Source organism: Monodelphis domestica, chromosome 8, assembly GCF_027887165.1.
Source record: "Monodelphis domestica isolate mMonDom1 chromosome 8, mMonDom1.pri, whole genome shotgun sequence".
NCBI lineage: Eukaryota > Metazoa > Chordata > Mammalia > Didelphimorphia > Didelphidae > Monodelphis > Monodelphis domestica.
In genome coordinates, this window is record NC_077234.1 from 10,193,472 (window position 1) to 10,205,965 (window position 12,494).

Below are 12,494 nucleotides of genomic sequence, written 5' to 3' on the forward strand. Positions count from 1 at the left end.
GGTCACATGGCTAGTAAGGATCTGAGGCTGGAGTTGAACGTTGGTCTAATTCTAGACCTGCTGGGCCGCCTAGCTGCCTATGTGCCAGGGAGAGCACCAAGCTCATTTTCAGAGACACGTGAGAGTTGAATACCATCAAGGGTCTTGAACAACACAAAGTCCAGGCTCTCTTTTGTGCCCTCTCCTCTCTTCACTTGGGTTTCCTGGGTTTCTTCAGCAATCAGACACATGTGATTCATACTAAAGTATGAAGGACTGATAGGTTTAAGCTATTCCTCCTAGATCACAGGCAGATGCTGAGATGTCAAAAGGTTCAGGTGGCCTTTGTGGGAGTTGGTATCACAGAGATCTTTTCACCCCCAGCCACCCAGATCCCAACAGATTCCTGAGGGACTCAAGTTCTCCCCCAACTGCATTAGCCCTCACTGCCAGTTTCTATTAGGTGGCCCAATCCTCTTTTGGCTTTCTGTTGACCCCAATCCCCCCCTCCACACCCTACTCCCTGCCTGAAGTAACCCAGAGCCCTGGCTCCAACCTTAGAACCACTTGGATGAGTAGGGAGTGGCCAACTTCCTGACTCCAGGTCTAGCAGAGCCCCCTAGCTGCCATGCAAAATTTTAATCAGCCCCTTTCAGTAAAGCTCCCCCACCCTTTTCCCAGCCTCAGTTTCCCCATATCCCAACCCTGATCTACACATGAAAGGTGGATCTGGATAGGGGCTGGAGCTGGCTTGCCAAAGAATATGGAGCCTCTGAAGCCAAATTCCCTGCTGCTTGCCCTTCATGGAGGATACGTGGCTCTGGCCAGGGTCCTGGGAGTCAACATTCAGTCCCAGGGACCACCTTTCTTATTCAGGACCCAAACACATAGCTCTCCACAGTTAGAGAGGGATGGGAGCAAGAGCAACCACAGTGGGGCTTCCTTTGACTGCCCAGAGTACAATCAACCAGCTCAGCATAAGCCAATGTCACTGCTCAGAATAAGAAAAGGTCCAGAGGCTGATTGGCCACCAGCCACAAGAGGAGATCCAGGATCTCCCCATCTTCAGTGGCTACAAGACAACATGTGTTCATATTCACACAGCCAATGATGATGCAGGCAGGATGCCCAGGGAGACAGGGATGGGCCCTCACCTCACCTCACCTCCAGGTTCCAAGCAGGGATGCTCCATCTCGGCCACCACCAAGTGCCTGTTGCCAATCCCCCCAGTTCCCATCAGGGTCCTGCTCTGAAAGCTTCCTTCAAATTAGCAGAACTGGCCTAGGCTTGGACACGTGGTGGACTGACCTGAGCACTGAGGTCGAGATCTCAGGAAACCCCAGTTCTGGTCCCTCTTTACTCTTCCCTGCTGTCTGGCCTTGGATAAGTCAGTGTTAGTTGCCTTCTCTGGGTCTCAGTTTCCCTATATGTCCAATAAAAGTACATGGACTAAAAGAAGTCTAAGGTCCCCTGCAGCTTGTGGGCATCAATGACTGGGGCAGTTTCACCTGAAAACTAAGTCTTGTCTTCTTCCCAATTTGGGAAAGTGTGACAGGTATGGACAGAGGTGCTGACTCCCGTCTATAGAATCCCACAGCATTCTGTGACCTCAGAGAAGCATTGGTTCTGAGAAGGAGCTGGGGACTTCGGTGGACTGCAAGCTCTATAAGAGACAACCCAGTGATACAAAAGCAAATCAAGAGGGGCATGTGGTTCAAAATGGGACCCTGGAACACCTCGGGTAGTTCTAGGCAACACATTTTAGCAATGACAGTGAGAAACGAGGACCCAGAGGAGGGTGACTAAGATGGTGAAGGGTCTTGAGGCGAAGCCAAATGAGAATGGGTTGAAGAAACTGGGAATGTCTAGACCGGAGAAAAGCAGGCATGGGGTGGATATGGAAGCTCTCTTCAAGTACTGAAGGAAATTCAGTGGAAGAGACTTAATTTGGCCTTAGAGGGTAGAACCAGGAGCAAAGGCAAAGAGGAATTGAGGCAAGGAATGACTTACAAACAACTGTGAGCTCCCTTCACTGGAGAGCTTGGTACAGGTTCGTTTCCTAAAAGGGATGCTCGTTCAAATAGTCTAGAATAGATGCTTACTGGATGGGGTGGGGGGCAGGCTAGGGACACTTTGGGGGGGACTTCCCAGACTTCTTCAGAGGTTCAAATGTCTATGGAGAGACAATAGCTGCATGTGGAGAGTATTGGCACATGGCAGCCAAGCACCTTTGTGTTCCAGAAGAAATGATGCAATTGAGCTCTTCAGTGGAAGGAAGAAAGGAAGGAAGGAAGGAAGGAAGGAAGGAAGGAAGGAAGGAAGGAAGGAAGGAAGGAAGGAAGGAAGGAAGGAAGGAAGGAAGGAAGGAAGGAAGGAAGGAAGGAAGGAAGGAAGGAAGGAAGAGGGTGGGAGGGAGGGAAGGAAGGAGGTAGGGAGGAAAAAAGGGAGGGAGGAAGAAAGGAAAGAAGGAAGGGAAGGAGGGAGGGGGGAAGGAAGAAAGGGAGGAAGGAAGGGAGAAAGGAAAGAAGGGAGGGAAGGAGGGAGAAAGGAAAGAAGGGAGGGAAGGAGGGAGGGAGAAAGGAAAGAAGGGAGGGAAGGAGGGAGGGAGAGAGGGAGGGAGGGAGGAAATAAGCATTTATTAACCATTAATATATGCTAGGCACTGTGCTAAGCATAATCATCTCACTGGATCTTCCCAACAACCCTGGAAGGCAGGTGCTATTATTAGCCTTGTTTTATTTTACAGTGGAGGAAATGAGGCAAACAGGCATTAAGTGACTTGCTCAAGATCCCACAGCTTCAGTACTGAGTCAAGTTTCCTGGTTTCTAAACATCAGTGCCCTCTACATGTCCAAATAAGTGTCCCTTAATCAGCTGATCCCCAATCAGGTCCTTACACACTGTCTCCACTGGGGTGTGGCATGTGCATGCCTGTTGATTAAAGCCACCCACCACTTGCTTGGTGAGTATTCCCTCTCACTGCTCATAGGTCTACACCTCAGGGCATTCTGTGGAATGGGGCCATAGAAGTCTTCCTAAATTTCAAGTAACCAGAGAGAAATAACTCAGCCCCAAAGCCCGTGTCTAGTTCTCACATGTACTCTGGAAGACGGCTCCAGTGTCATTAACTGGAAAAGGCAGAAAATGAGAAGATGGAGAGAGGTGGCCTCGAGGCTAGGACCCTTAGGTGGATACAATTTGTTGAATGATCAAACATGAGGAATAATGATTGGCTCCCTGAAAACATGGCAGGCACTGCCAAGTAGTCTCCACCATGCCACCATGCCACTGCGCTCTCTCATAGGTCCTGTTTTGTTCTAGATTTCTATGAGTGACTTGAATGAAGATCTAGATTTTGTTCTTCAGGATTATGGCGAACACAAAGCTGGAAGGATGCACTAGATAATGATAATAAATATATTACTTTGAAGTTTGTAAAGGGCTTTACAGACAATATCTCATTTGAGCCTCCAAATGACCCTCTGAGGTGGGCATTGCAGGGATTATTGTCTACATTTTCCAGAGGAGGAAACTGAGGCTCAAAGCAGCATCTTGATTGCTATACACCTAGGTGGTATGAAAAGCAAAGTTTGAACTCAGATCTACCTGGCTCCAACCACCATCCCAAGCTGTCTCTAACAAAATGGCAATTCAGATCTCTATTGGACAATGGGTCAAACTAGCAAGTGGAAGCCCAATGGAGATAAATACAAACTGTATTTTGGTTTTGAAAAAGCAAAGCACCAGGACCAGATGGGGGAAGCGTGGCCAAGGCACCAGTAGGAGGTTTAGTGGACAACAAGCTTGATACGTACCAAGAGCTTGATGGGGCAAAAAGAATCCAATGTCATCTCCATTTTAATAAGACTGCAGGAACATTGACAAGGATCATAATATTAGAATAATAAGGAACTGACATTCATGTAGCACTTTACACTTTGACAAAGGCCATGGAGCGGAGTAGAGAGAGGTCCATCTGTCCAGAGCCCTGCTCGGACCTCCTCGGGGGCCTGTGCTTCATCAGGGGCGCCATATTTCAGGCAGCATCAGAATGGTGAAGGGTCTGGAGATCATGAGATCAGATGTAGGAAAGAGGGATGTTCTGTCTGGAGAAGCCGAGGCTTACACTAGCATCACAACTGTCTTCCAGTCCAGGAAGGGCAGCCCAACCCGAGAGGAGAAGCAGGAGCAATCCCGGCCATTTCCAGTCCAGCCCCATCGGTTTGCTTAATCAGACTCTGTTCCAAGACTGCCATCTGCAGGTTCTTTCTACAATGAATTTCTTTTTTATAAAACAAAAACTGGGAAGGATTTGGGTGTGGGACAGATCCCTAAAATGCAGAGCCCTGGGAGCCAAATCCAAGTGACTAGCCTTAAAGAAGAGCATGAAGCTCCCCCAGGCACACAAAGCAAATCAAATGCCCTCCAGGTCCTTCAGGGACCTGCTTTAATGAACAGACCATTTCTAGTTAGTCCCACAGTCTCTAAGTGTTCCTTATTAAACTTCCCAGCAATCTTACCAAGATTCCTAACTTGCTTCCCCAAACCAGGGCCTAGTCTCCACCTCGAGCACCCCGATTATTGCTGTTTCCACACTCTGCAGGCTCCAAATTAATCACATTTCCCTGCACCCGACTCTGAAAAGCTCGCCGGGTCCCAAGAAGGTGGCATCTCAGAGTTCCTAGGTGTCCACACCACGAAGGAGTCCATTGCAAAGCTGAGGCCTGAGTCCACTGGCGGCCAGGGAAGGTCGCTGCTAACTGGAGAAACTGTCTCCGAGGCTCCTCCACGCCCCACAGCCCCATCACCAGCCAGCCTCCTCCTCTAACTGCCCAGCAAAGCTTCCTCCTCCTGCCCTGCACAGGCTGTCTGACGGGGCCACGGAGGAAGAGAGCAGCCCAGGCACTTGGGGAAACGCACCAACTTTGGTCAAGGTTCTGAGGTATCAGGGAGAGAGGTGGGAAACAGCAGCTTAACTAGCACCCCCCTGCTTTGTGGGGAGAACAGCAGCCTGGCCACTGCAGCCCCTTGTATGGCCAGTTCCACGTCTGTAGGGGAGAAACAGAAGGCTTCAGCAAGCCAAGGGTCAGAAGAGTGAGATCCCCTGGATCTGGGGACTGAAGGGCCTGAATTCAAATTCCAGCCCTCTCTGTCTGTCTGTGTCTGTCTCTATTTGTCTCTCTCTTTCTGTGTGTCTCTCACTGTCTCTCTCTGTCTCTCTGTCTCTGTCTCTCTCTCAGTCTCTCTCTGTGTCTGTGTCTCTGTCTATCTGTCTGTCTCTCTCTATCTCTGTGTCTCTCACTGTCTCTCTCTGTCTCTCTGTCTCTGTCTCTCTCTCTTTCTCTCTCTCTCTCTCAGTCTCTCTCTGTGTCTGTGTCTCTGTCTCTCTGTCTCTGTCTCTCTCTCTTTCTCTCTCTCTCTCTCAGTCTCTCTCTGTGTCTGTGTCTCTCTCTGTCTGTCTGTCTCTGTCTGGCTCTCTTTCCTCTTTTCTTTCTTTGTTTTCCCCTTACCTTCTGTCTTGAAATCAATATTAAGTATTGTTTCCAAGGCAGAAGAGTGGTATGGGTTAGGCAGTTCATATTCAGTGACTTGCTCAGATCACACAGTTAGACAGTATCGGAGGTCACATTTGAACCCAGGACCTCCCGTCTCCAGATCTTGGGTTCTATTCACAGAACCACCTTGCTGCCTCTCTTTTAATTTCAATGAACAAAAAATAATCTTCGCTCCTTCTCATGCTTCCAGCTTTGACAAGAAAAACAACTTTGCAGTAACAAATTTGCAGTCAAGCAAAAACACAGCCCCTCCTCTCCGCTCCCAGGCAGGTGCCACCTGGGCATCCCTCAGACAGACCCATGAAGACGGACTTCTCCTTTCCGAGTCCTCTCACTCCCGGGCATCACGGGCGAGCAAGTCCCTCCTCTCTAGGCCTCAGTTTGATCTCTTGGAAAGCGAGAGTCCTGGGCGGCCCCTAAGGTGCTGTCAAGCCCAAGTCCAGGGCACAGCTCCCGGCTTAGGGGAGGGACAAAGGGGGAGGAGAGGGGAGTTCAAGGATGTGTCAACAAGGGCCACCATTAAAACATTAGCTCGTACCCCAGATTCTGTCTCTGCAGCTTTTACCCAAAGAAAAGAAGAAAGCCCCTCCCTGGCTAAGTCGTGGGACGATGAGGTGGAGGGGCCTTTCGTGCCTGGCCCAAGTCTCCCAAGTGTCTCTCAGAGTCCACCTCCTGCTACAACGGCAGGAGACCCAAGGCCTTGGCATGGGCCATCAAGGAGCCTCGCCAAGCTCCAGGAGCCAATAACAGAGTCTAGAGCCTCGAAGGGGGTGAGCCCGGCAGCACAGGGCTAGCCAGTGGGAATTCCCAGGAGAAACCTGTTCTGAGGCCATTGGTCCCAACCTGGGCGTCACTGGGCGCCAGAGAAGAGGTCAAATTCAACAGGATTAATGCCTGGAGGACCAGCCAGCTCCTGGCCACTCCTAACAAGATGGAACCCATTCCTCCTCTATGGCTCTAATGGCAGTGCGATCAGTGGAGCCCATGACGGCTGGTACGAGTCATCCCAACTCCCCAATCCCAACCTGTCAGATCTCAAGAGGCCCAGAATCAAAGGCTCTCAAGATTTAGAGCTAGAAGCTAGCCCAGAGGACCTCTCATTCAACTCTCTAGCTTTAGAGCCAGGAGAAGCGAATCAGAGAAGTCTAGCAAGCTGCTCAGGGTCACACAGCCAGCAAATACCAGGGATGTGACTTAAACCAAGGAGAAATGGGCGAGAGGAAGGGACTGAGGGAGGAAAGGAGGGGGAAAGGGAGTGGGAGGGAGGAAGGAAGGAGATCCTGAATATTCCTTTGGGGCTGGGATAAAGGTTGGCATATGGGAAGCCAGTTGTCAGAGAAGAGATGACCAGAACCAAGGGCTGCCAGTCAGCAGAGACAGACAAGATCCAGTGGGAAATTCTCCTAAGAAAGTGGGAATGTTACAACTATTATGGCAGATATCTTTGAGGTCAACATGGTGCCCACTAAGTCAAAAGAGAAAGAAGGAAGACATATGCAGTAAGAAGGGAGTATCTAGACAGCGGGGTGGATTGAGAGCCAGGCCTGGATATGGGAGGTTCTGGGTTCAAATCAGGCCTCACATACTTCCCAGCTGTGCAAGTCTGGGCACGTCCCTTAGCCCAATTGTCTATCCCTTTACCACTCTTCTGCCTTGGAACTGCTACTTAGCATTGATTCTAAAACAGAAGGCAGGGATTTTTTAAAGGCCCGAAAGGGGGCAAATATGTCAATGAAACAAATACAGGAATGCGTAGGAAGTCCAGATTCAGGGTTGCTCCAGTTAATGTGGCCCTCTCACACACACACACACACACACACACACACACACACACACACACACAAAGACTTCACACTCTTGGGGACCAACAGGTAGAAAGGAATCTGGGACCTCAACACCAGCAGTGTGCTAACAGACTGCCTGACTAGGCTGGCCCTATCCATCCTCCACGTGCAGTCACTGACCTGGGCTCCAAGATCCTGGTTTCTACAGCCCTTCTCTATAGGCAGAGTTTCCCATCATTCACTAGTCTTCCCCATCCTCCTTTCTAGTCCCCACCTCAGTCAGTGAATTAGAAGCACCTACTATGCGCCAGGCACCATGCTAGGCTGAGGCCAAGTCTCTTGAGTGGCTTAGGCTTGCGGCTGCTTCTTTGGAGCCCCTGCCGGTCCTCAGCCTTGGGGCTCTTCCCAGGCCTCCCCAGGGCCCAGGGAGCTCGGACAGTTGGGGCTTCTATCCCGGGCTGCCCATCTCCAGAGGTGAGAGGCCAGAGGCAGGGATGGGCTCAGGCTGAGATCCCTCAGGCAATTGGCTCTCCTAGACGTGCTCCCCAAGGCAGCAGCCCTGGGTGGGGAATGGACTGCTCTGAACCAGCCCCGGAGGCTGAAGCCCGGGGCTGGGGGGAGGGAAGACTCGGGCTCTGTCAGGTAGGACGCAGATGGCTCCCGGGCCTCATCGCCCCTCCCTGAGGGTAACATCGCCTTTATGGTTTAACTGAAGGGGGCAGGGATGGGGGACGGGTGTGACTGGGACATGTAGGTGGGATATGGGGGGGGGGGAGCTGGGCTATGGAGTGGGGCCAGAGGAAGCCGCCCGGGGAGCCCCTTCCCCGGGATTTCTTGGGAACGCTCCCCGGCAGCCAAGCCCGGGATGGAAAAGCCATGGTGGTCCTGGCCAGCCGACCTCCCGCTGCTCTCCCCTGCCTGGGGGCTCCCCCGCGGCCCCCAGTGCCCCGAGCAGGTCAGGCGGAGCTGCGGAAGGAGAACTGCAGGTAGATGATGAGCAGGAGGACGGTGGCCCAGAAGAGGCACCAGGGAAGGGAGCAGAAGTTGCAGCCCTGGCCGCCCTCCGGAGCCTTGGAGGGGCTGGCCGGCCGGGAGAAGGTGTACGTGGTGGCCTCCTCCTCCAGCAGCTTCTCGCTGGGCTTCCAGTGGTTGATGCCCGCCAGGCAGGCCTCGCACGACTCTCCGCGGTGGCGCCGGTTGTCCTGGCGGCCGGCCACGTGGATTCGGTACTGGCCGCCGCGCTCGCCGTAGCACTGCTCGCGGAGGCTGATGATGAGATTGTCCACCAAGCCCTCGATGTTCTCCTCCAGCATGCTGGACTCGTCCAGCCGGGCCGTGCCGCACTCGTAGCACAGCTGCTTAAAGACCCGCATGCGCACACAGCCCATCCTCTGCGTCGGGTCCAGGAACATGTGGAAGAGAATGACCACGTGGGAAGACTGCCAGGAGTGCCAGCACCAGGAGCAGTGGAACCTGAGGGGGAGGAGAGCACAGCGGCTGGAGCGCCCGTGTCTCCTAGCAACCACGGCCGGGCCCAGGGGACCCGGGAGGGGGGAGTGTTTATTACATCTCCTCGGCTCATTAGCAGCATTCTGCCGCCTCCCGGCCCTCAGCGCCTCCTGTCCTAGGAGACCCTTCCTCGAGGGCTCCCATCTTACCTACCTCCCTACCGGGGCGTTGGTGCCTCCGGGTCAGAGTCCCAGCTCGATCCCCTGGCCTTGAGGCCCCCCGGATAAGACCCCCTGACAAGTCCCTGATGACCCCCAGCTGCTCCCTGGGGCCAAGCCTCCTTTTCATCCAGGCCAGCTCCGGGCTTAGCACGAGAAGGTGTGGAACAATCTGGACGTCCAAAAAGAGGAAGCCTTTCCAAGCTGGGCCCTTTCCGGCCCCCCATCCCCCATCCCCCATCCCCCATCCCCCACCCCCCTTTCCCCATCTCCCCACCCCCACCCACTGCTCATTGCCCTTTCAGGAGTCCTGCCTCTGCCTGAACTTCCACTGGGATCCCCGCCTCAGTTTCTTCATCTGTAAAACGAGCTGGCTGGACTCCACAATTTCCAAGATCCCCTCCAAGCTCTAAATCAATAGCATTGCGTCTTACAGCCTTTGCTCATGACCCTCCCGATAATAATCGCCATAACAGTAATAATAACCATCCCTAACATTTGCACCACACTTTAGGTTAGTGAAGCTCTCCAGATAAACAGTTGGGTGGTGCAGTGGTTAGAGCACCAGGACTGGCGGAAGGAAGACCTCAGTTTAAATTCATCTTCAGATATTAATAGGTGGGTGACTCTGGGAAAATCACTTCATCTGTTGGCCTCCGTTTTCTCATCTATAAAATAGGGATAATAACAGCACCCCTTCCCCCTTCCAAAGCTGTTGTGAGGGTCAAATGAGATCATATTTGTGAAGTTCCTGACTAAACCTTAAAATGTTCAATAAATGCTAGTCATCTCATTTTCTCCTTGCAGCAACTCTTTGCTTATTCTATAGATGGGAAAATACTGAGACTAGGGGAGGTTAGGTGATTTGTTTAGAGTCACACAGCTAATGTATTAAAATCCAAGGCAGGATTTGAACACGGGTCTTGCTGTCTCCAACTCTAGGTCTCTAATATCTTAGCCTGTCTTTCTAGTACCCTTTATTTTCTTTCCTATCCACCCTACAAGGTCCATCCCAAGACCTCTCCTCCTCCAGGTAGCTTCCACACCTAAGGTGAACTCCCACGACTTTTACTGCCTGGGTTGCACATCTGCAACTATCCCAGATGGTCTTGTATTAAAGCCAGATCTGCCCTTCTTCAGTCTTGGTTCTCATGCCCTTTCCTAGACTGTAAGCACTCTGAAGTCATAAGCTATGGCTTCACACTCCCCTCACACTAGTTGAATGCCAAGCATGGGCCAACAGTTCTGGACAGATTTGTTCCTAACATCTTAGAATCCAGTGGGTGAAGTCAGATGACAACAGTGAGGCCAGCTGGTCCATCCCATTCATTTTACAAAGAAAGAACCAAGTTTCATGAGAGCTACGTGACTCATCCTGGGTCACACAAGTTATAATCAATGAAAGTGGAATTTGAACCCAGGTCCTCTGATTCCAAAGCCAGCTACATTTCCTACTACCCTTGTCATCAAGACCCTTCCCTGTCCAGAATCATCTTTCAACCTGGCCCATTTTCTCCACTAACAGGCAAACCCCCTCAAGCCCTGCTGGGTTAATGCCAAAGTCTTTGGGCAGAGGCTTCAGGGTATGCTTGGTTATGGAAGCAGAGTAGGAAAGGAGATAACAAGGGGAACAACATTCTACCGAGGCAAACCCTATGGCAGCCAGACCTGCTTCTGCCTAGGACACTCACTTATCTCTTCAAAGTCTTTCTCCCCTAATGGACTTTGCAGGGTGGGGGGTAGAGGGAACTGTTGGGTCAAAAAACATGTATTAATAACTATTTTTAAATGAGTATTGTCTCTCTGCTCAGAAGGGAGACGAGAAAAGTCCTATATTTTAGTTGCTACCTCCTCAGAGATGGTGCTACTAGAAGCCTTGGGTGAAGAAGCCCTCCCCCAAAGAGCCTGAGCACCCTGTTATCCTGAGTTACCTCTTCTCACCCAACCTTCCAAGGGAGACCATAGCAGGGGGGAGACTGGAATAGAGTAAGTGCACAGCATCATAAAGGTTAACCAACACTTGCAGGCACTGGAAGGGTGGAGGAAGAGGGTTTCATCCTCACCCTACACCCAAAGACTGCAGCATTTCACAAGCCTTGTCCTATGTGGCTGTCCAAGCTCCCTGTCAGGAAGGGTCTGGGATGGGGAGATGGAATGTCACCCTTTGTTGCTAGATCTGGCTAACCTGAGAATAAGAGAGCAGAGGCTCTAAATTTAAGGCTGGAAAGGACGTCAGAGAATTTGAGATCCAATCACCTACATTTTACAGATCCAGAGAGGACAGAAAAGCATAGACTAAGAGCTAGAATGGGCTTCAGAGACCAACTACTTCAATTCTCTTATTTAATAGATGAGGAAACAAGCTCAGAATAGGTAAGAGACTGACCTAGCTGGAAGGGGATAGAGAGTAGAGTGAGGCAAAGGGTCAGTCAGCACAGATGAGATTTCAAGTCCTGGGACTCCAAAGTCAATGATTTATCCATTATATCATGAGGACTCAAGCTTCTAATCTCTCCCCACAAACTACTTCCACTGGAATTCCAATTCCTTGTTCTACACTCAAGTCCTGTTCTCTAGTTCCCAAATCCCTCCCATCCTCTCTCATCATATATTGCAAAGATTATTCTGTCTGCCTCTCCTCTGATACTCAAGACTCCTGGATATTGTTCCTGTGCTTACTGGCCCCCTTCTTGACTGGGACCTTGCCAATCTACCAATGGACCCCCTCAACTCCAATTCCCACCATATGAAGAAGGGAAGAGCAGAGCTGACTTTGCCAGCACGAGCTACTGGGCATAGGGGGTGGGCCAGAACTCTCTCCCTCCTGAACCTGGCCTGGCTCACCTGCCTGAGGCATGCTGCTCCAAGTACTGCTTCCAGCCTGGGGCCAGAACATTGTGCTGCAGGTTAGGATCCATGATGAGATCCCAGCTGTCGGCAGGCTTGGCCTCCTCCATCTTCTCGTAGAAGATTTTCTTCCATTCTGCAGTTGTCAGGCTCTTACACATGTCCCCTTTGGATGAAGTGGTGGGCTCAGCCCTCTTCCAGAGAGAGAACAGAGTGAGAGAGGGCAGGTGGATGGCAGGACAGCGGAGTTTCCACGGTCTGAACTTCCTCATCTACAGGACCTAGCAGCAAAAGCTCCAGCGAGCTCCCTCCTTTGTCCTCCTAGGCACTGGTCACCACGGCAACCAGGCTGGGAGCCAAGCACCCCAAGCTCTGAGAAAAGACAAATCTAAGGGGAGTTTGAGTGAGACCTAGTCCAGGGGTGGAGACTGAGAGGCAGGGGCTAGGAGGCAAAGATGGAGGGCTCCACCTGCAGGAACACCTGCAGCCACAGAACTTGGTGATGGCAGGGACCTTGGAGAGCACCGCTGATACTAAGACTCTGCTGCAAAGACCCTCAGGCTCCATCAGATAGTCCAATATCCACATTTTTACAGAGGAAGAAGTGGACAGTCAGAGAGATTAACTGATTTGCCCCAAACCATACAGGCAGTCAGTGGAAG

The 12,494-nt window shown here is 51.5% G+C and overlaps 1 protein-coding gene across 1 annotated transcript; it reads right to left on the reverse strand.

Annotated features, from left to right (window-relative positions):
* Positions 1-3,677: 3,677 nt before the first annotated feature.
* On the reverse strand, positions 3,678-12,170 carry LOC100012054 (receptor-transporting protein 1-like). The gene is made up of 2 exons (XM_001366204.4): positions 11,830-12,170; positions 3,678-8,791 (listed from the first exon to the last, which is right to left on the reverse strand). The coding sequence occupies exons 1-2, from the start codon at positions 12,102-12,104 to the stop codon at positions 8,275-8,277; spliced, it is 792 nt and encodes a 263-aa protein (XP_001366241.1). The 5' UTR covers positions 12,105-12,170; the 3' UTR covers positions 3,678-8,274.
* Between the last annotated feature and the right edge of the window lie 324 nt (positions 12,171-12,494).